This window comes from Amblyomma americanum, chromosome 8, assembly GCF_052857255.1.
Source record: "Amblyomma americanum isolate KBUSLIRL-KWMA chromosome 8, ASM5285725v1, whole genome shotgun sequence".
Classification (NCBI taxonomy): Eukaryota; Metazoa; Arthropoda; class Arachnida; order Ixodida; family Ixodidae; genus Amblyomma; species Amblyomma americanum.
Window position 1 is genome coordinate 49,803,607 of NC_135504.1, and position 26,348 is coordinate 49,829,954.

The 26,348-nt window shown below is 47.8% G+C and overlaps 1 protein-coding gene across 1 annotated transcript in view; it reads left to right on the forward strand.

Moving 5' to 3' along the window:
* LOC144101591 (uncharacterized) overlaps nt 1-3,496 on the forward strand; it is a 271,204-nt gene extending 267,708 nt beyond the window's left edge. Inside the window, exon 6 of the mRNA XM_077634737.1 lies at nt 1,005-3,496. Within this exon, the coding sequence (XP_077490863.1) occupies nt 1,005-1,626 (622 nt within the window). The 3' untranslated portion in view covers nt 1,627-3,496. The remainder of the gene's footprint in view (nt 1-1,004) is intronic.
* The last annotated feature ends 22,852 nt before the right edge of the window (nt 3,497-26,348 follow it).

The window sequence follows — 26,348 nt, forward strand, 5'->3', positions numbered from 1 at the left end:
TCTTCAGTGGCGTGCTAAACAGTACATTTTTATCAGCCTTTGTGCTTCATAGAAAAAGGCGGCACTAAACCATAGAACAATACAATATATATATATATATATAAACCTGTCACTTAAGTATTAGGCTTTGAAAATTAAAGAGTGGCGTGACCATCATTATAGATAGTTTCAGTTCCATGATGGCACCATGGCCTTTTCTGGCCAGGTTCTGTTTCATGACCCTAACTTGCTCCTTCCGTGAATATTGCTATTGAAGATAAACAGCTACGAATTTCGTCAAGCCAACTGACCATAAAATGTCTTCACAAAGATATTTGTTGAAATTACTGTTAATTGTGGATATCATCAATTCGCTATTGTTTACCCCTTGGCTACAGGCAAAATTACTTCGGCATTACGCTTAAGCTGAAGGCTTCGCATAATGCTAGGCGGAAGCATTTTCATATGCACATTTTTTTTTTCTCAAGCGACGTTGTAACTCGCTCAATTATCAGCTTAGAACTGGCAGGCGGGCCGGATTCCAATTAACGACGGCATATTTCCCTCTCAGTACAGGTTTAATTGAGGATATATGGGAGAGGCCTTTGTCATGCAAAGGGCGTAGTCAGTCTGATAATGATGATGATGATGATGGCAATTTACGTTCCAGGGCTGCGCAGCGGGCTATGAATGCCGATTTGGTTCGAGGCCCTTGATCATTTTCGATGAATGTAACAATCTAACGCGTCTCACTATTTTAGTTCAGCTGCACTTTTCTATGTGCGCTCAGCGAGAATGGCGCTGGCGCCAAAAACTGTTGAATTTACCACCTTGTTCTTGGAGCAACTCGTCAGGTATTCGCTGGACCGGGACGATAGGGACGTGTCTTCATTGCACATATATCTCGCATACTGCTTCCCGAGTGGCATGACTAAGCACCTGCGCTAGGCTGCGTATAACACCGGAGAACAGCGAGGTCCCACTAATAACGCACTGTCGTCTTTGGTTCCCGTTCTTTGTCTCAGGTCATCGGCGGACGACAGTTCCTCTGACGTACCCGCCCACCGCTTCATGACGCTGCTGACGACCACAACGCCCCCGGGAGGCGGCGTCGGTGGCGGCGGAGGTAACGGGGGCTGCAAGGCATCCGCCTTCAGTATCGAGAGCCTGCTAGCGTCCCGCGGAGGCACGCGTGAGCCGTCGAAAAGCGCCGCAGCGTTGCGGGTGCCCATGACCACGACGACGGCCACTGGATTCCCCCTCGTCGTTCAGCAGCCCATGGGCTTCTTGGTGCGCCCCGAACTGCAGCAACAGCACCAGCAACGCGACCAAGTCCACGCGGAGCGGTCGCAAGGCCAACGGCAGCAGCGGGACTGCTGCAGTTCCGCCGAGGATGAAGAGGAGTTCAGCGATCCGGACGTTACGGGCTGCGACGAACACGTGGCCGCCGGGGCCAACCGGGGACCGAAACTGCGGGAAGACGATGACGTCAGTGTTGGTGGCAGTGACGTTCGCGTTGACGACAACGGTGACGTCGCGTTGCGCGTTGAACGGAACAGAGACGCGTCCGACGACGAATCAGTGTCCGTCCACGTGGCAGACGATGACGAAGGCGTGGACGGTGATGACGAAAGGGAAGCTTGGTAACGGGGGAAGAACCACCGTTGTCTGCCGCTGACAACAGCGACGGCAGCTTCGCGGTGGCCATTGGGCAGCACCGGGAAAAGCAACGGCCATACCGATAGCTTTCGATGTCATGCAGCCGGTGATATGGCCGCCATCCTTCATACCCGAAAGCTCTTTTATTCCTCATTGTCTAAACAGTTGCGAGTTAAAGCACGCCAGTCGATACTTTTGGTTAAAGCAAAGCATACTTAGTTAAAGCATGGGAGTCAATATGTCCGGTTAAGCTGGAACCAGATATCGCGCCGTTAGCCTCCTGGCTTAACGAAACTTGTTACTAAACCAGATGATTCTGGCTTCATATTGATTGCTTGTAACAACGCTGTGCGTTGCCGCACGTCTAGAGAGAAACGTGGAAATGATTTTCATGACAATCAGAAATGAGCAAAATCAAAAATCATCCTGCTTTCTCTGTGCTTCCCATTGGCCTGCGCGAGAGTGCATGGTGGCGTTCTGGTCCCGCCCTCGTGGTCATTACGTGGCTTTAAATTCACGTCACGGGGGACATAGCGGTTCTTGCTCCTTATTTATTGCGTATACGCCTCCGTTCAAGTCCTCTGCAAGTGCAAACGTAGGTGCGGGTTTCTTTGGGGTAGGACCAGGTTATCGGCTGTTGAAAATGTGAACTGATGTGTGTGTTTGCGCCCGTACGTGTGCGTGTGTGTGTGATTCAACGGACTCATATGCCAGTTGTTTCTTCGTGTTTCCGTGGCGGAAGGCCCGCATTGTGATTTAGTCGAGAGACTCGGCATATGTTCTTGCGTGAATTGGACTGACTTTTGGGACGGGAGTTGCGATTTCTTCGTGCTTTCTTCTTTTTTCAAGACGTGTCGCACAGAACACTGCTCGGATGCAAGAAGGTCTTGCCGATTTTGATTTGCGACTTCGAATGCATATCCTTGTTTCTAAAGTAGATGGAGAAAGAGCTCGAGAAAAAAAATAACTTCGCTGACGTTCAAAACAAAAGACCCTCTCAGTCTGAAGAAAAACATGTGGGTGACCATGCAGAATAAACTGTCAGCTGAACAAATGGGCACCACAAATGGCAGTTCTTTGAACGGCTTCTCTGGTGTTGCACTTTGTACAGGAAGTGAGCGGATGAGATGAACAAGTGAATTCAGAGCTTTAAATATTCCCTGTATTTATTTGCGTACTGTGGGGCTAACCATATTAGCTACTTTTCAAACCGGTTTTGTTTCTAGCTTGCAAAGCCGTGACATAAAAGGCTTGAGCACAGTTCTTCGTAGTTTCATCACAATATCACTGAAAACGTTGGGGTAAAAGGTCAAGGATTACCTCAGTAAATTACGCCAATATAAACATGCATTTGATGAAAGAAGACATTCTAAAAGTTAATCTCTGCTAATCTTTGTCAGAAAGTGAAAGAAATTCGTGTACAGCCTATCTACTTGATAAAGCATTGCACTACACGAAAAGAAGAGCTGTGGCCTAATGATTACAGGTGCAGAGTAATGTTAGCTGAAGCGCTGCCTAAAAAGTTTAGCGCATTAACTATCCGCATGCCATGAGCCAATTCTAGCGACTTCAATTAAAACGAACTAGAATATTGTACGGTACCCTGAAGAACAAATTAAGAGCGGCGGAAATATTTAACTGGTTAAGAACTACGTTTTTTATTTAGCTGCATATACAGAGAAAATCATTTCTGTGAGGCTTTGAAAGGGTGCAAGAAATGCTGCTCACTGCAGCTGATTTTTCGGTGTGTTTTGTGATTGTTCATTTATGTTACGAAAAAAGATAATTTTTGTTATGAACCGACAGTGTGTTGTGGCAGGAGACAACTGGCGCTTTATTAAAGGGCCTTCACTATCACTGTTCGTGTGTTTTCTTTGTTATGTAGATTTCTTGTTGCGAAGAGATTCACCTGGCGACCGACTGCCTGCCCAGCAACACAATATGGACCTTCGTATCTCTAGCTGCTTCCTTTCTCCCTTCTTGCAACCGTGGCAGATTTGTGTAGGGGAAGGGGGGAGCGATTTTCTTACAAGAAACCGTACAAAATTCCTCTTTTTCAACACACGAATTTCAAGAAATCATTGCGCAGATTCGACCGCAGCCTCCAAGGTTCACCCATAAATCCGACAATGCCCTGTGGGATGTTGACAAGCTCACCCCGAGAACATTAGGTAGTGACATTCAATTCTATATACCATGAAGGAATGTCAACGGCCATGGAAGACCAATGAACTCCCATCAGCTATCTCATATGAAGGGTGAAAGCTGCAACTGTGGACTCGTCGAATATTCTGTGCAGAAACGTTTCAAAAGATCGCGGGAAGCATATTGTAGGGGTTGTGTTGGGGCTACAGGCTGTTGAGGGCGCTACTGCCACGCAACCGAGGGGTCTCTATGTTTCACACCTGCTACTATTGCAAGAATTCATTCATTCATTCATTCATTCATTCATTCATTCATTCATTCATTCATTCATTCATTCATTTGACCTTCCTTTATAAGGACATTTGTTGCGCTATGTTGTTCAACTTCCTGGAAATGAGCTTGCACAATGAAGCACGCCGCAGTAAAAGTCTCTGGATTAATTTCTTCGACCACATTTGCCTCCTTGGCGTTCATTGACAGCGTAAAGCACAACAGCGTCCTTCCATTTAGTCGCCATCAAAGTGAGCAGCCGCTCCCCACCCCGGACAAGATTTAATCCTGAGATCTAAGGTTATTCGTCATGGTACTACATAAGAGAAGCATGGCTGAATGGTGTGCCTGTTGGTATAGCATGTTGAAGAGGATTTTTGCTAACTCAAAAAAGACATATGCAAAAGAGAGAGCCACACAGGACAAGGGCTATACTGACAGCTCGCAACCAAAAAAGCTAGAAGGGACTACATGCTTGAGTTGTCTTTTCCTCCGTCTCGCTTGAGTATACGTCTTTTTGGGTGGCAAAAATCTTCGTTCTCACAAGAGAGGCCGGACAGTGTTGCGCTAAAATGCGCAATCTACAAAGAATACGCTCGTGTTACTGAGCGCTAAACAGCACCTTATTAAACTTTCAACGACCAGAAACGAAGTTGACAGCTAGTCAAACACTGTATGCAAACATTTATCCAAGACAGTGGAATTCAATAACTATAAACCCAGGCGCAGGAAGAGATACACATTCGACACTTCAAGATAAGACGTTGAAGCGAACGCTAAGCTTAGATGCTTATCCTGAATGTAAGCGCGCTGATAGGAATTCTTCCAAGCGCAGGTTATGCGGCCTTTTAAAAGCGAGATTGCTTTGTATGAAATTAATGAAAGCGGAAGCGAATTAAGAGGACAAGCCCCGGTACGCATTTTTCTTAGTCGAAACCGAAGACTGCAATAAGAGGGTTAAAAACTACAAATTACGATATCGTTGGTCGTTAAAGTAACCGTCCCTTTAAATTCACCATTTTCTAGCAAAGCTCGAATTAGCATTCACTACTTACCCCGGCGCGCAAGCCTTACGGGAACCTGTTTTCATTGGGCTGGACCTCTCGGCCAACATGTCCCCACCCCAGATTCCAAAATACCCGCCCAAGCCATTGAGACATCAGAGTAATAATAGAGGATTTTAGCATGGTGGCGGCGTACTCGCATTGACAGATGCATAGCGGATTACCGTATGCCTCCTGCTCACGCACAGTTGCCCCGACTGGCCCCGCCCACACCAGTGCGAGTCTGCAGGAGGCGTCCGGTACAGGCACATATGCTAATATAGCTCCGCTATGCTGAGATTCGCACATAGTACTAGTCCGCAACAAACGCTTTACTATAACTACACATATTTTCTATTCTGCTATTCTTAGAGTCTCCACAATGCATGCCACATTGAGGCCGCTTAACGACCGTGGGTCTGATTTTCTGCAACTTGCGTCTTTAAATCGGCAGTTTACGTGTATAGAGCCATGTACCGTATCCAATTAGTGGGACATTGCAAACATTTAGCATACCGTATTATCGTTACCCTTACCTGGGTACCGGTAGCCCGCCCACCGCCAGTGCGCACGTGCTGATTGGTCCTTGTGTGGGAGGTGCGCACGCAGCTGCTGGGTATCTGCCGGCATCTGGCGCCCTCAAAGTGATCTGCGCATGCGCACTGAATACGTGCGGGCCCCCGATACTCAGGTAGCTGTAGTACGGTGTACGGTTTGCTAAGGGTGTCTATTAGACAGTTACACTGAACATAAAGTTTCCTGATGAAGAGCTGAATTAAATAGAAGTTAAAAATAAATACGAGGACAGAGCGAGCAGGAATGCAAACGAACATAAGAACGAAAATGGCATCCTACCGGAACGCTGAGCGGCGGTCAAGAGCCACCCGAATCCTAAATGACCTTCATTAAGATGATTAGCCCGGGCAAAGGACTCGCCGTTCAGCGGAGAAGGCGGTGCATTAATTAAGCGAGGCCCGCCGAGTTAATCAGCGCAAGCAGCATGAATCAAGACCGCGGCGCTAAGACACCGGCAGAGCAAAAGGCTGGGCGGCCTCAAGATCAGCGGCCCGTCTGCAAAGAAAACGAACTCAAGAAAACCTGAAAAGGCACGATACGGAAACCGGTGGTATCAAAGAAAATAAGTCTATGATTGCTTACACGAGCGAGGTCAGTGAAGTAAAATGTCTAGAAAAAGAAACGAAGATGTTATAAAGGGAAAAGAAATAGAAGCTAAGTGCGCCGGAAGAGAAATGGCCAGTCTTCAAAGCAGACGACCTGGCCAGGCCATGGTGTGTTGGTGCACGGTGGAAAAAAGTAATTGAATGAGAAACAAAGTGGGCAAGTTTTAAAAACGCAGAGATGTACCATTAGAAGACGGTGAGTAGCGAAAATTAAAAAAACCCGGAGGTCATATAGAAGAGAGCAGGTGGAACAGGGTGCTTCGCTAGCGTGCGTCGGGCGAGAGATTGAAATAAGGGAACGCCCTGTTTTCACGCTCGTCTGCTTCGGAGCCTTATCGTCTGCTCGGCACCGTCTGCGAGACAGCGACCGCCGGGGAGCGGCGCTGTCGCTGCTTGGCAGCACTGTTTCTCAAAACTGCCTAGAGAGGGCAAAGAAGCGCCACCGGCTAAGCGAGCTTCTTAAGTACTGCTCAATGCACGACGGGAAGGCTGAGAAGTGTTAACTTTGTATTTCGCGCAACTATATACAGTTTGGCCGATAACTTGGTGCCCGTTTGTTAAACACTGTTTCCACTGGTGATCGACGCTTCACGCATAGGTTATTTTAAAAGCACGCCCTATATTTCTACTTCATTAAATGTGCATTCAAAGCGATTGTTTGATTTTCGGTGCGCACAGAACCTAGCGAAGCATTGCTGGGAGATTTGCCTCGAAAACCACCTTGTCTTGCGTAGTATTTTGGCAAGGGCTTTTTTCATTTATCAGTTAATGGCGGTCTTTTGCGGCTTAATGACGGGCTTGTGAAAATCCCAAATGGACCACTGGATGGACATCTCCGAGTGTGTTGCAAAATTTCAGAGGCGCCAGTATACATTTGAGATACTGTGGCGTTAGGAACGGCTCTGAGCGCACGGTGAAACGGGCGACAGACGCCTCTGGGCGGCGTTGTTTCTCGAAATCCGTAAAAAATCAGTGGCGGCGTTTAATAGAGTCAGTAGAAAAGGACACGGGTATGGGAATGAATATGGTGTCATGCGTTGCTAACGTGCCAATAAAAGCAAGGTCAGGGTCTGGCCTCCAGAAAAACTAGGCTCTTGGAAATATCATCGGCTTCACTAAAAAATGTTTAAGTAACGAGGAGCGGCTCATAGTCTCACCTAGTGATCCCCAAATGCAGACACGTAGTTACCTATAGATCACTCGCATAGCACACGAGCGCACGAGACATCTTATTTTCAAGCCCAAGAACAATTCGCTTTCGAACTTATTCGCGTGAACGATAGAAGAAAGAATCGTAGCAGCCGCCGCGGTCGGGTTCGAACCCGGGAACTGATCCGGAGTTCCCGGGTTCGAACCCGACCGCGGCGGCTGCGTTTTTATGGAGGGAAAACGCTAAGGCGCCCGTGTGCTGTGCGATGTCAGTGCACGTTAAAGATCCCCAGGTGGTCGAAATTATTCCGGAGCCCTCCACTACGACATTCCTTTCTTCCTTTCATCTTTCACTCCCTCCATTATTACTTCCCTTACGGCGCGGTTCAGGTGTCCAGCGATATATATGAGACATATACTGCGTCATTTCCTTTCCCCAAAAACCAATTATTATTATTATTAGCGACAAGGATATGCGCTCTTTATCTGCACGTGGCAACGAATAAAGCTGGTTGCATAGCACTAAGAAACTTTGTACTAATGTTTCCGGCAATGCTTTTGGGCGCTCATAGTTCAGTGAAACGAGCTCTTGGGCGATTTGGGTACTTGTCTTAGGCATAGTAGCAGCGCAAAAAACACACACACAAACGAAGAACTAGACACCGAGAGACACGCACAGACGCTGATCTGTGCATGCAGCGTCTGTGCGTGTCTCTCGGTGTCTAGTTCTTCGTTTGTGTTTTTTTTTGCTGCTACTATGCCTAAGATGCTCATAGTTGTTTGATAAAAATATAGCTGTGACCATGCACACCTCTACCACGGCATTCAGTTGCATAAATACTTCGGAGCGCAGCACAAAGAGTCACAATGTGGAAGTGGCACGCCGGGTCCAACCGCGGGCACAAACAATATGCTGAGGAAACAAAAATACTGAAAAATACCACAGGCCAGCCTGCACCGCTAGATCTAAACGGCGAACTTGGACTGTAATGAAAAAAGGAAGAAAAATAGACCCAAGAAAAGGCAAAGGTGATTTCGATACGCGTGCAGATTAAAATAAAGCAAGAAAGAGCTATGGCAAAGCACAAGAAAATACCGATCATAACTTCACGAGGCGGGAATGTTTTGTGAGAGCCCATGCAAAGACAATCTATGACACACCGCACACACATGCACTGTCAAAAACCTGTGACATCGTGTAGGATTGTTCTGCGCAGTTTAAAATGTTTTCACATTATTCAATGTATATAGTTTAAAACAGATTAATTAGAAAACTATTGTGAACATATTGGATAAGAAATCAACGATCTGAAATGCCCTTGCAGGTGCTGTCCGCCTGGCCAGGCATTCAGGATTTGTTGTAACAGCATCTAAATAGCAGTTAGCTAGCAAATTATCGGTGTGTGGGCATCCACAGGAATTTGAAAACAAAATTACATATGAACGAAACCCGATATTTTGCCTATCGGAGAAGCCTGCTCATTAGGAACAGTTAGATCAGATCAGGTGTTAGCACAGAACATTGTCATGTGCCACAGAGTGCCGGCAACTGACACAACGTATGCAATTTTTGCGTAGCTTGTGATTTATACGGGGTCTTACCCTTTATATATTTAAACAAGCAATGTGGTATTGCCCTTGCCGCTTCAAATACTTTCTAAAAGGAGCCCATTTCAACATTTGAGCTATTTCGCCTAAATTTACTATTTTCATGCTCTGTAAAACCACAACTGAAAATAAGCTTAAATTCCCAATACAATCTGTGTTGTGCACAGCCGACCGAAATTTTGTTTGAGTGGACTGAACATACGTTGAGTTCATGTTGCTTTCCAGCTGATTTAACAAGAGATCAACAAGGCGTCAGCTAAAGCTCGAAAGTCATTTTAGCAGGACAGATAAGCAAATTCATGAAGCTCAGCTCGTTTGCTATTACAGCATTTTTACGAAAAAATCCGCATCCAATAAAATAGAACATCTTCTGCGTACAACACTCAAACAAAAAAGTATAACCGCGTTATTAACTTCCTCTTGTCACACTCTCTTTAAATTATTGTAAAAGTACTTAGAACACTGAACAAGCATACCGTACATGCAGCGATATGGTGCAGAATTCGTAGCACTTCTGTAATATGCGCGCGTGCGGAAAGCTGGCGGTAATTAAGGAGATGCAGACTGTAGTCTCAGAGAAAGGTGCTCTCCTATAGGTGCAGGTAAAAGAGGGCTGAATGCGGTGCAGGGTGGTTCTTTTTTGAGGTGAACTCGACCTTAAAAATGAACCGAAAACTGCACTGTTACTCGACTGAGGAACCATAAAAAAAAAAAAAACCCAACGAAGGCCTGCCTTTGCGTTTAGAACTGCAACGCACTATGCAGGAAAAAAAAATCTAAAATAAAAGTGAAATGCTCAGCCAAAGTTGCGGCCAGGCGTAAGAAAGACGGCCTGAATCCACACGAACAAAAAAAAAAGTTGAACGGTAGAAAAAAGATATTAAAAATAACAGAAGAAAAAATGAGTAGCAAGGGCGGCGAGGAAATAATTAGGTTTTTACGCGTCTTCCGCAATTACTCACGCCTCGCGAAGCCCTCGTCCGAGCGGTAATTAATTTAGGATGAGTTAATCCCGCGTGCCTAGGAGATGTATATGCCCGGCACGGACGCGTTCACGGGCGCACGCGTCGTGGCTGCCTCAGGTGCCGCGGCCTCAGGTGCCGCGTTGCCCGAGGCACCGTGGCTGCTTTTAAAGGACGCAGGGGCCGTTCCAGTGGCAGGCCGGCTTTTCTGGCGGCGAGGGTTCTTAGTGTTTTATTCTTTATTCTATCCGGTAGGAAAGCTGACGCATGGCATGGACGGAAAGTGGCGAGCGCGGTTACGCAGTCAATTCGAGCTTCTCTGCTGCGTTTGTTATACTTGCCGTATAATTTCTATGAGGTTCGACAGCGTCCAGAAGGGCCTGTTCCTGAGCGCCAATTTAATCACTTCTGGTGGGACTAATGAGTTTCGCTTCCTGGTTTGCGGTGGAACTGGAAGATGTTACATTAAGATGAAATCCATTAGATAGTTAAAGCGAGCTATGCAGAAGCAACGTAAGGCAACGCAGTGCACGCGTCTATTCCTGGGTTAACGATTAGTCGGCCGTTAGTCCAGCCTTCTAGTATATATGTAGACGCAGTCTCTCATTAGAACGTGATATTATTGCGTTTCACGTATTAATTAAAAAGTTGAAGTCTAGGAGCCTGAAGTTATTTCACGCAAGTCCCTACACAAAGAATGGTTGTGAAACTTCACTGATGTTCTTTATTTCACCAGGGCAACCGCCAATGCTTTTATCGAAGCCTTACGCATCGCTGCAGGATGTGGTCACTCTGACTTGTTTCCTGCGAATAAACAGCCATGTCTCCTTTTACAGTGTAATAAGAGACGGCAAGCCTGCGCTGTACTTATTTACTTATTTGTTTATTAAAAATATCTGCAGCGCCCGTAGGCATTATTACAGGGGAGGGCTGAGGAGGCTGCATAGTAAAAAAAATTAGTAGGCAAAAAATAAATAAAAGAACACAGAAAAAAGAAACACAAAAGTAATGTCACGACCGGAGAGTACAGAATGAAGACCACTGCACACTGCTACCCATCAGATAACAGGTCGCGGAACATTGACTCAGAGCGTCAATAATTTGATGAGGTTAGACGATTCCAGTCATTAATTGTTAGTGGAAAAAAGGCGCTTTGATAAGTGTTAGTTTTGCATTTAATTTCTCTAATCTTTCCTCTGTGATCAAAAGCATGCTGATTGTTGGCGTGATTGCAAGCGATAGGTTCAGACAATGTTTGAACTATTGTTCTCCATCTTGTTTGCCAGTGTCCGCCAAACCCGCGATTGAATGAGTAAACCCAGTGGACATCGTCTAGGGACACACTGCGGAGTATAATTGGATGTATGAGAGCCCCGAAGGGTCCATCTCTATTGCCTCCTGAGGTCCGGGATGGAAACATTTTTTATAGTTGATAATGGAGTCGCGGGTGCCACAGCCATCTTCAGTAAAATTCATTTTCATAGGAAGCTCATTCTCGACAAGTTTTGGAATGTTGGTTAGCAGCAAACGAATGTGGTCAACATTTCTTCGCTTCCCGTCTCTTTAGGAGCATTTAAAAATGTGGCAGTCTGCGCAAGGAAGTGTGAAAATCTTTACCGAATTCAGGTACAGTTTTTCGTGCCGTAAAACGCTTTTGAGCGCATCATAACTAACAGTCGTACCACTGCTACCAGCCCACAGAAGCACGCATTTCAGCAGCGAAAAGAGCTGTAAGTTTCGAGTGCGCCTCCAGAATTTCAAAAATTTCCTTGTATTGGGCTTTCCCCGTCCCTCAGCCAGAAGATCGCAATGTGGCAAGAAAATATATTTCAGCATAATTTCTGCACTCACTTCTCGCAGCGCAAACGTTTCGAAAAAAAAAAGAGGTTTGGCACATATTTAACACCGCAGCCCTGAGGGAGATTGATAAAGGGCCCTACGCGTAATAATAATAATAATAATAATAATAATAATAATAATAATAATAATAATAATAATAATAATAATAATAATAATAATAATAATAATAATAATAATAATAATAATTGGTTTTGGGGAAAAGAATAGCGCAGTATCTGTCTCATATATCGTTGGACACCTGAACCGCGCCGTAAGGGAAGGGATAAATGAGGGAGTGAAAGAAAAAAGGAAGAAAGAGGTGCCGTAGTCGACAATGACGGCGCAAGTAAAATGAGATGTCGATGTCTGCTCTTGGAAAACGACGCGATGCCTATATTTTCATTAGTTTATCTGCCGCTCATGCAGAAAAGGGAACTTGATGCCAGCGTACGGGTTCTAATTTTCCAATGATCACGTGATAGCTCACTGGCGATGGAATTCTGGTAGTCAAACTAAGTTTGCAGCTTCGCTGAAGACCACACCTCAATGAAAGCGAAGTACGAAATCGTCTGAGTATTGATAGTCACCGCAGGAAAATGGCACGATATGGCTCAAATAAGAGAGCACTTGACCTCCGTCCTAAGGGTGCTACACGATATCATAACTGGTCAATGCCCATATGTGAAGAATTGGCCATTCTTGACTGAACAATCATAGACCCCTGGCAGTTCTCATACCACTCCTTGCGCAGTGGTGCAGCGGTCAAAGGATGCGCCACTGCCCGGCTATGGCAGGCACTGCCACTGGTGGGGTTTTTGCGACCCAGCTTTCTCTTTCCTGGAAGCCTCTTGTCACAAATAGTAAATTTAACTGCCACGGTGGGCAGTTTGCTGACAATCAGGTTGGGCAGGTCGCGATGACGCCGCAAAGTAACGTGACCTAGGGTTTTACCTGCCTCCTAGGTTGCTTCTCTGGGGACTTTTTATGGATTTTCTGTGACACGAGCTCCTTAATGCTCTCGCGTTAAAACCGGAGATTACGACTAACCAGTGCTGGAGAGCCTGGACGTAGATGAGAGACATACATACATCAGTCATATATGTTTAACACAAATGCAACAACGAAATGTGCGGAGCCTAAAGAGGGGCTCGACGGTTAGTTTGGGGCGACGTTCGAAGGTGTATGCAAATGCGCCTGGAAAATCAATCACGTGCGTTGCACTGCGACAACTCGTGAGCGTGCTGAAGTCTAGAAATTCTCATGCTCTCGTTTTTTTCCCCCACAGTTTCGGCTTTCCGGTCAGGTTCAGTCATCAGTTTCAGTCAGGAGGCATAAACGGCGACGTAACCTTCGGAGGAACGAGGCGGCTTTCAGGTCGGCCCAAAACAACTGAAATATCTCTTAACTGTGCCGTTTGTCTTTGGTGCACAATATCGCAGAGAACTAAGATGATAACGTGCTTGACCTACTTCTGTTCTTGCGCCGTTGTGTCACTTTATTAAAGCTTGGATGTCGCTTTGTGATTTTGTTTTTGTCACTCATTCCCCAACGCCTCCTATTTCAGATGTCGTTTGACGCGTGAAAGGGGGACAAACCTATCCTCCGTCGGCCAAAATCAGTGATCGGATAATTAGGCAACTTGCAAAGGCATCATCTGGTTGCGGTTGGTGTGTGCACACAATTAGCATCCCACCAGAAGTAGCAAAACGACAAACGCTAGTGTAGTATTCTAGGCCGCTTTTCAGGAGCGAATAATCGCTAGCACTGACGCTGCGTATGCATAGCCACAGCGTGTAGGGAATGAAGCTGGCCGCCGAAACTCGTCGTGCCTTCCTGCCTGGTTGGCTGCGTTTCGTTGGAAGACCAACCCCTTGACCCACACAGGTCTTCCAAACTCACCGTGTCGCTGCAGGAAAGGCACGCGAGAATGCATCCCCAAAGAGCCCAAAGAGAACCGCGCTGGTTTCGCCAACACCCTCTAGAGGGCGCGAGCACCCTCCTCTGCCGCGTACACCGGCGGAGGCGATTAATTGCCTCGGCGGCCCAAGACCGGGCGCTAATGAAGTGCCAGTTTTTAATGGGCCGGAGGAGATCTCCGCGGGGCCCTTCTCCCGTCTTCGCCATCGCCGCTGCCGCCGGGCCACCGGTGAATGCGCGACCCTCTTGCGCCACAGCTAGGCCTAACCTCGCGCGTCCTCGGGTCTTTTGCCGTGGGCGCCCACTCCCCCTCCCTTGCCTCCTGCCGTGTCGCGCCTCAATTAATCGTCGCCGCCTAATCGAGACGGTCCTCGGCGAGAACTCCTTTGCCGCTGGAGACTCCGGTCTTTGCACGTGCATTGTGTGCGTGTGCGTGTGGACCTCTTTAGGAGACGACGGTACATGGTGAGGATTCGATGGATTGAGTCTGGGGGAGCTAGTCGGAAGGCAAACGCAGGCAGTGAGCATGCGCAGATTCATCTGGACATGTGGCGCCATCTGTTGGCAGGCATGATGAACCAGAGAGAATATTGCTAATCAGTCTTGGTCGTGGTATACGGCCTAACGGTGAAGAAGACATGACGAGCGAATAGAGCAATAGGCCGTTACGAACAGGCAATAAAATCCGCGGTAGCAGAAATTTCTTACACTCCATCTCCAGAATGATGGGGTGCGGTTGTTCCACCTTGAAAATTCTCTACATGAAGTGGAGGCTTGCAGGCTAATCCGTTCTTCGCCAATATTAACCGAGTTTCAGCGGGGCATTCGTTTACAACTTCTAGTTGCGTTTCCTTAAGAGGCCTTGACATACGGCCCCTTCTAGTCTTCAAGGCTATCAGTGCGACCTCCGGAGACAGAGACGCAACAAAAATGTACTTCCTGCACCAATGGATGCTCTGAGTTTTGGTGAAGTGGCCATGAACCGAGGCATAGCACGGATTAGTCTGCCCGTTATTTTACACCGAGAAAAAGGAAAATTAAGGTGCAGCTAACCGAGACTGGCTCATGCCTGTCGGGCACCTGAACGGTTGCCGACGCAAAGAGGAAGGAATATGAAGAAAAGAAAAGGTTGCATTTAGCTGAAGAGAGAATAGAAAATGAAAGCGAAGAGTGTTTGTACACTAGGTAGAGGCGGAGGAGGAGGAGGAAAAACTTTATTAAAGTGAAGGGAAGTTGGGCGATCTTATGGGTGGGGTCCTCATTCCTGGGCTCCACTAGCTTGAGCTGCCCTGCGGACCTCTTTTATGAGGGCAAGTTGGTCCTCGAGGTTAGAAGCAAAAGATATAACTCAGATACACACAAATAACAAAAAAACTGTAGAAGACACTTGAGCTTCTTCGCCTTAGAAGTATCACGTGATACCGATCATTGCTTAAGGCCCATATATGCGATATTGGTCATTCTCTACTCCTCATTAATAGATTGCGGAGAGCCGTGAAGCCGTGGTGACGAAGTTAAGCGATGCTCCACTGCCTCGGCAGGTGGCTGATTCAAACACAGCCACCGGTGGAGCTTGTGAAACCTAGGTTGCTCTTCCTCAGGAACCTCTCGCGATCGTTCAGTAATTTAACTGCAACCTGCCACGGTGGACAGTTTGCCCACAATCCAGTGGGCAGGCCCTAATGACGTTTCATGGTAACCTGACGTAGGTGACAGGTACGCCATCTGCTTTTCCGCTCACCACACCGCCATCGCCATCGCCGCCGACGACACCACCAACGACGGCGGATTTTCTGCAGAACTTGGAGCCATAACTCTGTCGCGCTAAAAATAGTCAACTATACCAGAGCATGAGTGTTCATCATGCCCAAGAGACAATTCAGTTCAGTACATAATATGCACAAGCCGTCCCACGAGTCTTGTTTCTCGTTCTATGCCCTCTCTACTAAAGGAGTTCTTTAAAGCTTCGTTGTGATGCCGCTTGTGATCACGCTTGCCATATTACCGGTGGGGAGGGTGACTCAATGTGCAAGCGTCTGTAGCACGAAATACTGATGACGACAGACTGGGCGCTATGGGTTGCCTGGTGAACTCGGACATGCAGCGGCGAGATACACACCGTGCGCAGCACTCCTCAGTGGTGTCATATGCATAACGAGCAGCGAAACCCTATCCTTTGGGCTGCGTTTTCGTGCCTCTCTGCCTCATTGAGCGGTTCTGCAGATCCGTGTTTATCCCAGAAGCTATTTCTCGCGTTGGCCTTTCGAATTCGAGCAAGATTCGCCCCGCTCGCCTAATAACTACAAGCAGAGTCGAGTGGTAGCCTTCAGGAGTCACTTTATGAGGCTTCGGAAGCTCAATTAAGTGAAATGCTTCAGGGGATCCTAAGTGAACGTTAGTGCATTCATTGCAACGCCTGTGTACGAATTCGTGACCTCAACATGAATTGTGCATCATCAGCTGGGCGGGCAAAGAATATTCCTTAAGCATGCGTGGGAAAATGCGGGACATCAAAGGATATCTTATGGAAAAAAGTCCTATCGGAAACGGGATCCCAAGCTTCTTTGATAAAGAGATGGGGAAACAGAGCGTAGTTAACAGCGATAGAGTGCCCTCCAATGAGTGGCATTAGGTGTGCTTACTTTAGGCGCCGATGTAAAAGTGGCAGTCGTGATATTCAGCAACTGCCTCTTTGTGAACGCCCGCCTCTTTTCATAGCGATTGAATAAAAGTTATATGTGCCTGGTCCAAGAAACTGTTCCGATAAGACTGAGTATACGCGCTCAAGCAGACAATAGGGACTTTTAGTATAGGGTGACACTATCGGTTAGGGGCATTAGGGAATAGCGGGGCGCCATTCTGCATGCACAGGACATTGTCCGGAAGGGCGTTACTGTCCTGACAACTGGCGCCCCGCTATTCCCTAATGCTTCTAAGCGATAGTGTCACCCTATCCCAAATTCCCTTACCATCGCCCTGAGTTTTCAGTATCCTCCCGTAGGCCCCAGTAAATAAGAAGGAAAACGAAATCATACAGCAAGAAAGGAAGCGAAGCCTGGCAAAAAAAAAAAGAAAAGCTTTTAACACTCGCATTGCACGGGCGCTCTTGACGCCAGTTCGGCGGACTCTCAGTTAAACTGAGCGGCAGCTAACGGTGTTACACGGCAGCGCCAGCAGCCGTTGAGATCTCTACGGCAGTTAAGTTCCACTTAAATGGGGGCCTTAGCCGAGCCGGTTGTCTGACAAAATGGCGATCAGCGGATGCTTCGCATCGGACGAGTAGGCGGAATTCTCCACTGCAATATGTTCTCAAATCACGCGAAAGCTTCTTGTCTTGGCCAGTGCAAGTCTCTGTCTACAACTGTCAGTGATCGAATATGTGTAAGAACTCAAAGTCACGAAGCGGCACTTGAAAAGAAAAATCTATCGATGAAGCCACAAGTAAGGCGTGAAGTTGGGCTAGTTGGTTCATGGGTTCAGCCAGTTTAAAACTGCACGAAGAAGACGGGACGACGACACGAGGCCCAAACAGGAGCACACCGACAGACCAGACTTGCCGCTAATGGATGTGTACGAATGTGTACGATAAATGTTTAGAGTCAGAAACAGAGATAGAAAATTATTTTATTCATAAATCTCCAGCACGTGGCGTGATCAAGTGATCCAAAAGGTAGACAGAGGTTCATAGAACACGCCGTGTTACTGCCGCCGACTTCCGTATAGTCCAACGGCACATTGAAAAACTGAATTGTCGCTCAAATGAACGGCAGTTGAAATGTGTCCGTGTAGCAGGGTCACTACACAAGTGGCTTTCTTTCATGCCGCCTCCAGCTGAGATTCCGAGGCAATTTGAGAATCACTGCGGTCACCAAGCGGTCTTTTGTTCGATTTTCCGTCCTTTTCGCACCGGGAAACGAACTGCGGAAGCCATGCCTGGTAGCTGCTTCACCGGAAACGTAAGATGGAAATTAAACCAGCAGCTTGCACGCGGTGGGGCAAAATAAGGCAACACAGGGAACGAGAATTATCTGCGCAGTAATTCAGCTTGGCTGAGAAAAACAATTACACAAGGAAGGCGAAAAAGTTTCGTGTGAATCCCCTGAAAGAAAAACAAGTAGAACAAAAATACAGACAGCAGAGCACAACTGAGGAAGGGAGGGAGCAGAGATAGGACGGTCGTCCATTAGCGTCGCTTATCGGAGTGAGCATCTCCACTGAAAAGGCGAGGTGATCCCCGCTTTTGTTGTCGTCGACAGCCCCCCGCGCGGGAAATGGGCAGGGCGAAAAAAGAGGGCCTTGGCTCAGCTTGGCACCTATTCGCTGTCCCCTATTTGTGCAGGGGCTGCAGAGCCCACAACCCGTATCTTCCGGCTCAGAGGCTCCGGGATTCACACCGGTGAAGAGCCGTGCGCTGTCGGCTGAGAGAAATTGAATAAAGGGCTCCGGAAGTTTTGTTAGGTGCTGGAAGTTACTCTTTAAATCTGCTTCTAGTTACCGATGCTAAATGAGAGCTTACAAGCAATAAAAAGAAGCTATACATTCATAGGTGTTTATATGATCGCTCCACCTCGCGACAGAATCATGTAAACTCATAGCCCCATGTGTCGACATATATTAATGATTAACGATGATAAAAAGCACTGTACACTGTCCCGCTGGATAAGGCCCAAATAACCTTAGTGATCCTTAAGACTGAAACAAGAAGAAAAACGCGTCCCTACTATTGCAGCGTTATTTATTAAATGAGGAGTTCTTGTATTAGAGGCAAACTCAAAACATGCGATTAAAAACTACTGAGAGCTTCAGAAGTTTGAACAGCGTTGTGAGCATTTTTTTTATATTCGGCATTCTGGTAATAGTCTTGAGCAATTTACTGCGACCTGCATGTCAGGCACTGCCAGTGAAGACTCCTCAGGCTTTGGCAGGCCTGCTACCGCTACATTGTTCTATGGACAATAAAGATTGTGTTTTTTTGCTGAGTATCGTATTGTATTGTATAAAGCAACCACGAGCCCCAAATTTAGTTATATAATTGCAACCTTGTTCAATATAAACTTGAATGCAGCTGCAGCAAATGTAGTCCAGTTCGTTCATGATACCAACTTGTCTCTCACTGTGTCCTCTCTTCGCCGCACTGCATCTTTCCTCTGTTTCCCACCAACGAACAGAAAGTGGCGCTTTAGAGATAAACCCTGCACCATGCCCGGTTTGGCAGCTTGTTTAATAACTTTTCACCGCCCGTGGGGTCCTATTGTTTCGTGCAGCAAGCGACAACCAGACAGTGTGCGTTGCAGCTTATTGCGGAAGGCGACTGTACATTGATCATCCGATCTTAGGCAGTAGATAAACGACCTGAGCATGTGTTTCGGTGTCCGACATACTCAGTAAACTACATTTGCCCTTCGGTTCAAGAACTGGGCAACCTTTTGTGCCCGTAGGAAAACCGCTGGGTACCAGGTGACAGTGAGGATCCAACCTCGCACCTCCCACAGACGAGGCAGCTGCTCAAACCACTGGACCACCGCTGAAGTTAGTTTGATTTGATGCATGTCGAAAAAATGAAGCTTATTTACTTTCTTGTGGATTTGGCTGGGATTTGAACTGTGTTAAACTGCAACATGTTTTCGAAGTAATTATTATACTTTATAGCCGCAAAATAATTTTTTGCAAAGAGCGCTTTGAGGCAATGTGTTTTTCGTTTATGCGCAAGGTAGGTTCAACACTTTTCCGAAGCAGTTTCACCCCAGAGAAGACGGCACCATGAAATAATAATGTTGGTACCCACTGAAATTAGTGCGTACCTAGCGGTCCTGGTGACCGATTTGTCACCCCGCACAAACGAGGTGAATGTCCGAACCATTATGCCATCGCTTCGCTAAAAGGCGCTTTCAATTTCACTACTTGCAAACCGTTCGAATAAAAACGCTCTCAAAGGTGAATAAAGCAAATTCGCGCTTTCAAGCTGCCTGTGGTGTCCCAAACCGACGCCTGGCCATGCAACGGAAAGAAAGGCCACCAGTAATCTCTTCGCAACCAGCCCTTCACGTGTAGCGTAGAAAGAGGAGTCAGGTCCGCGACCCTACTATCTCTATCGCTCTCACATACGTAGCCTTTGCCAAAGGAATGAGCACAAATGAGCTGAAGAGGAACTGAGCGGTCATGTATACCTTATAGGCCTGTTGCGGTTATCAGAGCGACATCTGTTTTGCGGAATTTTCCGAGGACAGCTTCTGGAAAATAATGCTTGCACATCAATAAAAAGTTAGGCCAAACGTGTCTGTGTCATGGCTCCGGGCATGGCCCACAGCAGTGCCAGCCTGCGGCCATCTGTGGCCCACTAAGCAGTGAGAAAAGGCGTTCTTGTGTGGGCCGCGGTGACGTACACGTCTCTGTCACTCGTGGTACCGAGGCAGGTTTCCCCTAAGGGCAGGCGAAAGGTAAAAAACTTGAGAAGCATCGCCACTGAGCTTAGCTCCTGTTGTTACGTATTTTACATTTACAACCGACAGCCTTGTTTACAGGAAATCCATTCTGGTTATCGACGTGCGTGTGATTGTGTGCATGCTCACTAAGCGGAGCAAATTTGCTCGCGAATGTCCATTTAAACTTACAGAAAAATTCGCGAACATTCTGGGTCACCTTCGAGCGACACTGCGCCCGTCGGAATTCTTAAACACGATGTACTGCCGTTAATCGCTAGACACAGTTGATTCGAATCCGGACGATGAGGAAGTGCACCTCACTATCTCCACCACTGCACCATTGAGCTCTGTGCATTTGGAGGGTGCAAGTTGTCCTTAAAAACAACTGCTTGCCTGCTTCCCTTCGTTGACTGCCGTCACCTCAACGCGATAATGAAAACTTCCAACGTGTCGCGTTCGTTCGGCTGTTGTGCGTATGCAGTTGACTAAGGTAAGGGTGCGCCACCTACTGCGGCTTTATACCACAACTCATTGATTAAAAAAGAAAAAAATACTTGCAAGGCTAGAGCACTACCAGAGACAGTATATCAAACCGTACTGTAAACAATTAACCAGGAATGAGGCCTTCCTCTTTCAGGTACATTACACAATCTGCTTAGCGACCCTATAAACCTCTTCCTTCCTTCCCCCTTCCTGGCATACATACCCTACTTTTTCCCCTTACGCAATAGGGTGCCTAGATAGACAACATGACGCGCCCTCTGGTAACGCTTTTGGCAGACGTCGGCGCAGAAGGTCGACAAGTGTCGTCCATTATGCTTTCTGGGGAGGCCGGTGGCGTGGGTTCCTCCTCGCGATCCCCTTTGCGCGCGGCTGCCGAGTGTCCCTTCTCATCGGCGAGAAAGGGAAAAGCAGGAATAAAAGGAGGGAGGGATGCATAGACTGGGGTTCGAAAAAGGCGGGGGACTCGTAAAATAGGTGAGTGTGGCGGCGGCAGTGGCAGGCCACGTGCCCCAGGCGTCTGCCTCCTCTATGCGGGCGACCGACGCCCGACCCCGGGGCGCCGCTGTTATCCGGCCTTTCTTATCGGCCCACCCTGCTTCGCAAAATGGCCAGCCGACACGTGTTCCTTCCATTTCTGCCCGCGTGAACTCTTACACGTGTACGTGTGTATGGGCGTGCGTGTGATTGATGTACAAACACGTGCGTGGTACGTCCGTGTGTATGTTGCGTGTAGGCTGAAGAGCCTGTGTGTGCGTGCATCGTATCTGTCTACATAACTTTGCGTGTATGTGGCTGTGCTGTGAGTGCTTCCATATGGTCACCGCCCAAGGAAGCGTTAATAAACGAGGCCGATGACGGCTGCCTATTGTCGACGGGCCTGTCGGGTGAGGCGCTCTTTCAGAGTGTGCGGCCGGAATGTCCCCTGCTAATGGCCCTACTCGGCAGTGGCAGTGGACGTGCATGAACCAGCCTTCTCCCAGACACTCTTAAACGGCTCTCTGCGTCTGTGCAGACGGGAGAGGCTCCCGGGTCCAACCCCCGGTCGCTACCCTTAGCCGGCTTTAGTGTCTTATCTTCAGAATCACATCAACCCCACCGAGTGATACGCTGCGTCAGAGACGATGCGAACCCGCTGCCATTGCTGTTCGAATCCACCGTTATCAAGAATCATCTTCACTGCTCTCGCTATAGGGCGCTCATGAGGATGGCCGGGTTCCCGCTTCGTAGGAGAAAAGTCGTCCGCTCTGAAAGTCGACAAAGCGTGCCTCATTGGGATCGGATAGGATTGTCCGAACAGGAGGCTCGTGTTGGATTATGCGTTCTTCTCCTCTTTCATACAGGTGACATCAGTATTGTTCAAACTGATGGATGCGCTGGCGGCCTATCTTACATCTAAGAGAGCTTTATTCTTTTCGAAGTAATCCATGGTAATGTCATAAACGCCTAAGTTCATTCAGTGCGCGGAACTGTTTTGAGCGTCACGAAGGCACAAAGAGCTTTCATAAGCCCTCACACCCCTTTCAGGGATCTTTTCTGCCAATCTGGCGGGGCTGTTCATCGGCTATTATACTCCTGGTCTATGCGTCAGCAGCACTGTGTATGCTACTTATAAACATCCGATGCCTCAAAGCTACGCTTTTCGTACGACATTGAGTACACCTTGTTATCAGTAAACAGACAGAGATGATCGAGACACCTCAAATCGGATACCATAAAACGGTTTGATATGAACAAAGTAAAGGTGTACTCAATGACAGCATTATGCGACACAGATCGAAGTAAAATCTTCGAAGATTACGAAGCAGTTACCCTTCTTTCTTTGGCTTCTTCTTTGCCACAACGCCTGAAAACGAATGGCTTTGAGGAATGGGCAACCATTGTGAAAACGCTGCAATTAGCGTCGAAAAGTTTCCAGCGCTGCAGCGGCCGAAAAAACGTCATTATTCCTAATGTAAATCATTCGAACTGGATCCCGGCGTGGCCCTACAGCTAGCCCTTATCGTCCATTTCGTCTTCAGATTTGTATCTCCGTTTCGTCCTGTCAGGTGGTTAGGATGCGAGGAGAGTACCACAGCTCTGCATAGTCTACATTGCTTTGGCAACAAGTATTAATGAGTCACTGCGGCGATGCAGAATGCCGTAGGTAGTTTACGGCTTTAAGCTTCTCGGGCTCGTGCCAAGCCGAGCAGCCACTCTGAACAGCTTTGGTTTTCGAAGCCCAGATTTAACGCACCCTGCATCACAAGTACGTAGTAAGTGGTCACCCTGCAATATTTGTATACTGTACTTGAAGAGGTTTGTCGGCGAATCGTACTGCCTCCCCCCCCCCCCCCTTCTCCCCTCCCCACCTAATGAAAGCATCAAAGGTTGTTTGAGCTCATGTGTTTAGGGGGTTTAACGTCCCAAAGCGACTCAGGATTTGCGGAACGCCGTATTTAAGGGCTCCGGAAATTTCGACCATCTGGAGTTCCTTAGCATGCACTGACATAGCACACTATACAGGCCTCTAGCATTTCACCTACATCGAAATGTGACCGGCGCGGCCGTGATCGAGCCCACGTCCTTCGGGTCATCAGCAGAGCACCATAACTACTAATGAGCCACCGCGCTGGCTCCGGACAAAGTTACACTAAAGTCATGATGGATGCTGCTGATCAAAAAGTTTATTCGGGGAAACTTGATTCATCTTCGGAACATAGGTGACCAGGCGGCCAACAGCAAGTCACATGAGTCCCAACTCTGCTCTCATTGGACGTGTGCCGATAGATTTACTCATCCATTAAAGATAGGGTATTCCAGCAGCTCATCAATTTTCTATCTCTACTGCATACGCCAAGCACGAGACAAAAAAAAAAAACGATCACTAAAGCTAACTCTCTGTACGGTCCCGATGCGCTGACTTTGTGGAAGACGCCCCCGGAGCTCTCCCCAAATTTCTATTACGCCGCCGAAATCCCTCAAGGTTTGTCCCGCAGCGCCTCGAAAGCGTTCGTGACGCTTTTCGTGCGGTTTATTTTTACTCCCGCACCAAGCAAGGGCGCCGAAAATGAAATCATGTGAAGAAATGACAGGCCGGAAGGAAAAACAATATCACCGGGTCTCAATCCGAGAGTGGACCAGAGCTTTCGCCGTCCTGTATAGATGAGAAACGCGGTGCATCCGCGATAAATGGTGTCTGAGGAAGAAGCTAAAGGATAAGGAAACGCCGCTGGTTAAGAAACAAAAAAAAGGGGTTTGAGACTGTCTCTAGGAAGTCGCCGGAAAGAAACAAAAAAGGATAAGGCGTGGCGGAAAAGACGGAGCTAGAAAGACCCCGGTCGCGAGATAGAATACTCCCACTCCCCCCCCCCCCCCCCCCCCCCCTCCTTCCTGCCTCAGCACGATGGATGAGGAGCGGCAGTACGTCGTAGAGGAGCCAGCTTGGAGTGGCCATCAGCGCGTGGCCGCCAGCGATGCGACACCTGCAGATTTGTGGCGATTAAATTTTTTATCAGGATTTTGTAAATCTGGCGAGAATTTATTAAATCTTCAGATATTGAGGTCTCCACACCATAGCAGAACAGTACTACTGCTATGGTATGGAGTGCCAATAGATTTATATTAGCAGTTTGGTTTGCACAGCGAGAAATGGCGGCGTTATCGTCGTCTGCCACAAAACTAGGCTAATTTGTTTACACGAGTCAGGAGTGGGTCCGAACTCCACGCCTTTTTTCTGATCGTCATATTCATTCATCAATGATTTGAGGGTGAATGTGGAGTTTTATGGCGCAAGGCCATCTATGGCCAAAGAGCGCCTTGGCACAATGCATTTTCGACGTCTCAAAGGGGGGGGGGGGGGGGGGGTTAATGACCCATTTCCCAAGCATTTCACCGTAAATAAGCCGAGCACCAGATCAGGGGAAAGCTTGCACCCATTGCATCACCGATGGGTGCCCGGCGGCAATGGGGATCGAGCCCCGCACCTCCCGCATGCGAGGCGGATGCTCAACCGCTAGGCCACGGCGGGCGTCAAAGATTTGGTTTGGTGTACACACTGCAGATGAAGGTCTAATGGATGCATCTCCGGAGTACGCGCATGCGATTCATGTCTGACTGGAACAGCATTCGAGCGAAGCGCCTTAGCTTGCATTCCTCTCTTAGGCGCTGTACGTGTTTCCAACAATGCGAAGAACAGACATTTGTGCAGTTCAAGTCCTCCACTGCAGCAGGTGTGGAGGCCCTGAAACATTTCGCAGCAATTGTACCCTCATTCTTCGTATCACCAGATGGAAAGAAGACGCCAAGAATACTTTGTTGTTATGAATAAGCTGCCACTCTGTGAACTGCTTTAGTATACCGCCTCCACATCCTTCACGGATGAAACAGCAGGATCCCACCCAATAAAGCCCGAGGCTCCTTTTCGACGCCCATAGTGCCCAACCAATCGCAATGTCGAAAACGCATCACTCCATATGTAGCCCCCCCGCTTTAACTATTCGCTTCCTAGCCCGTTTATTCGCTCGGTAATATCCATACGTATGCGACACAAAAATGGCAGAGAGTGCCTCTCAGCAAATGAAACAAAAACGCCCACGCGACGGGAGATGTCAACAAAAGCCAAAATCAAATCCGAACAAAAAATTCTAGACACGGAACAAAAAAGAGGAAAACAAAAGGTAAGCATGAAAAGTAACGTAAAAGACCAAGATGAATCGAAGCTAAGCCTAAAGTTAATAAAAGGCTTAAAGAAAATGAATAATACAGCACACAACCAGTGGAGAACGAAAGCTAAGCCTAACGCATTACAAACCGACGAAGAAAATACCGCACAAAAGAAAATATTGGATACATGTATAACGGCACAGCGTCTTTCGGCCACGCCATTGCACCAGAAGGCGTAACGCGAGAGCGGCCGTCGATGCCGACGTTATATAAATATATACAGATGGAAGGAGAAAAATCAGTGCCGGGCAGGCACTGAGAAAGGGAAAGAAAGAGACGGCTGGCGGATATCTTCCTTCCGAATATCTCTCATCTTGTTCCCCGGGGAATCGCTCGCGGAAATAATTACACTCTCGTCCCGAAGCGCCTCGGGCGGAGAAGCGGAGAATCCTCGGCGGAGCAGAAGAGACGTGCGACGCAGACGACATCGTTTTCGGGAGCGCCAAGCTCACATATAGATACAGCAAGGAAAGATCACGGTGGCGCGGAGTCGTCTGCGTTGCAGCGTCGCCGCCATCTTGGAGATAGCTTTGTTTTTTTCGCGCGTCGTCTGCAAGCGGGAGCGAGATTGTTTTCGCGCTCGTCTGCGTCGGGTGAACGAGGGCGAATCGAACGGGATGCGGGCGCCGTCGTCCGGTGTACATTTGGGAGCCGCTTATAAGCGGCCAGTTCAATTCGTATCCGGCCAATAGAATTTTTTTCTTTCACATGCCCCCCCACCCTCCTTCTCTTTCGTCGGGCAGGCGGCGACATATTGCAGCGGTTGGCGGATTTCAGCCCATTCTGTGGAGGAAATCGATCGAGCAGTCTGTCACCTGGAATTTTGGAGGAATTATGGGGTTTTGCACGCTGAATTTTTATGCAATAGCCTGGGAGACCTATCGAGTGTTTAAGGTTACTTTTTGCTGTTTTTCATCCACATTTAAGACAGCTATAAGTAGTGGCACAGGCCTGCAGCTTTATTTGTAT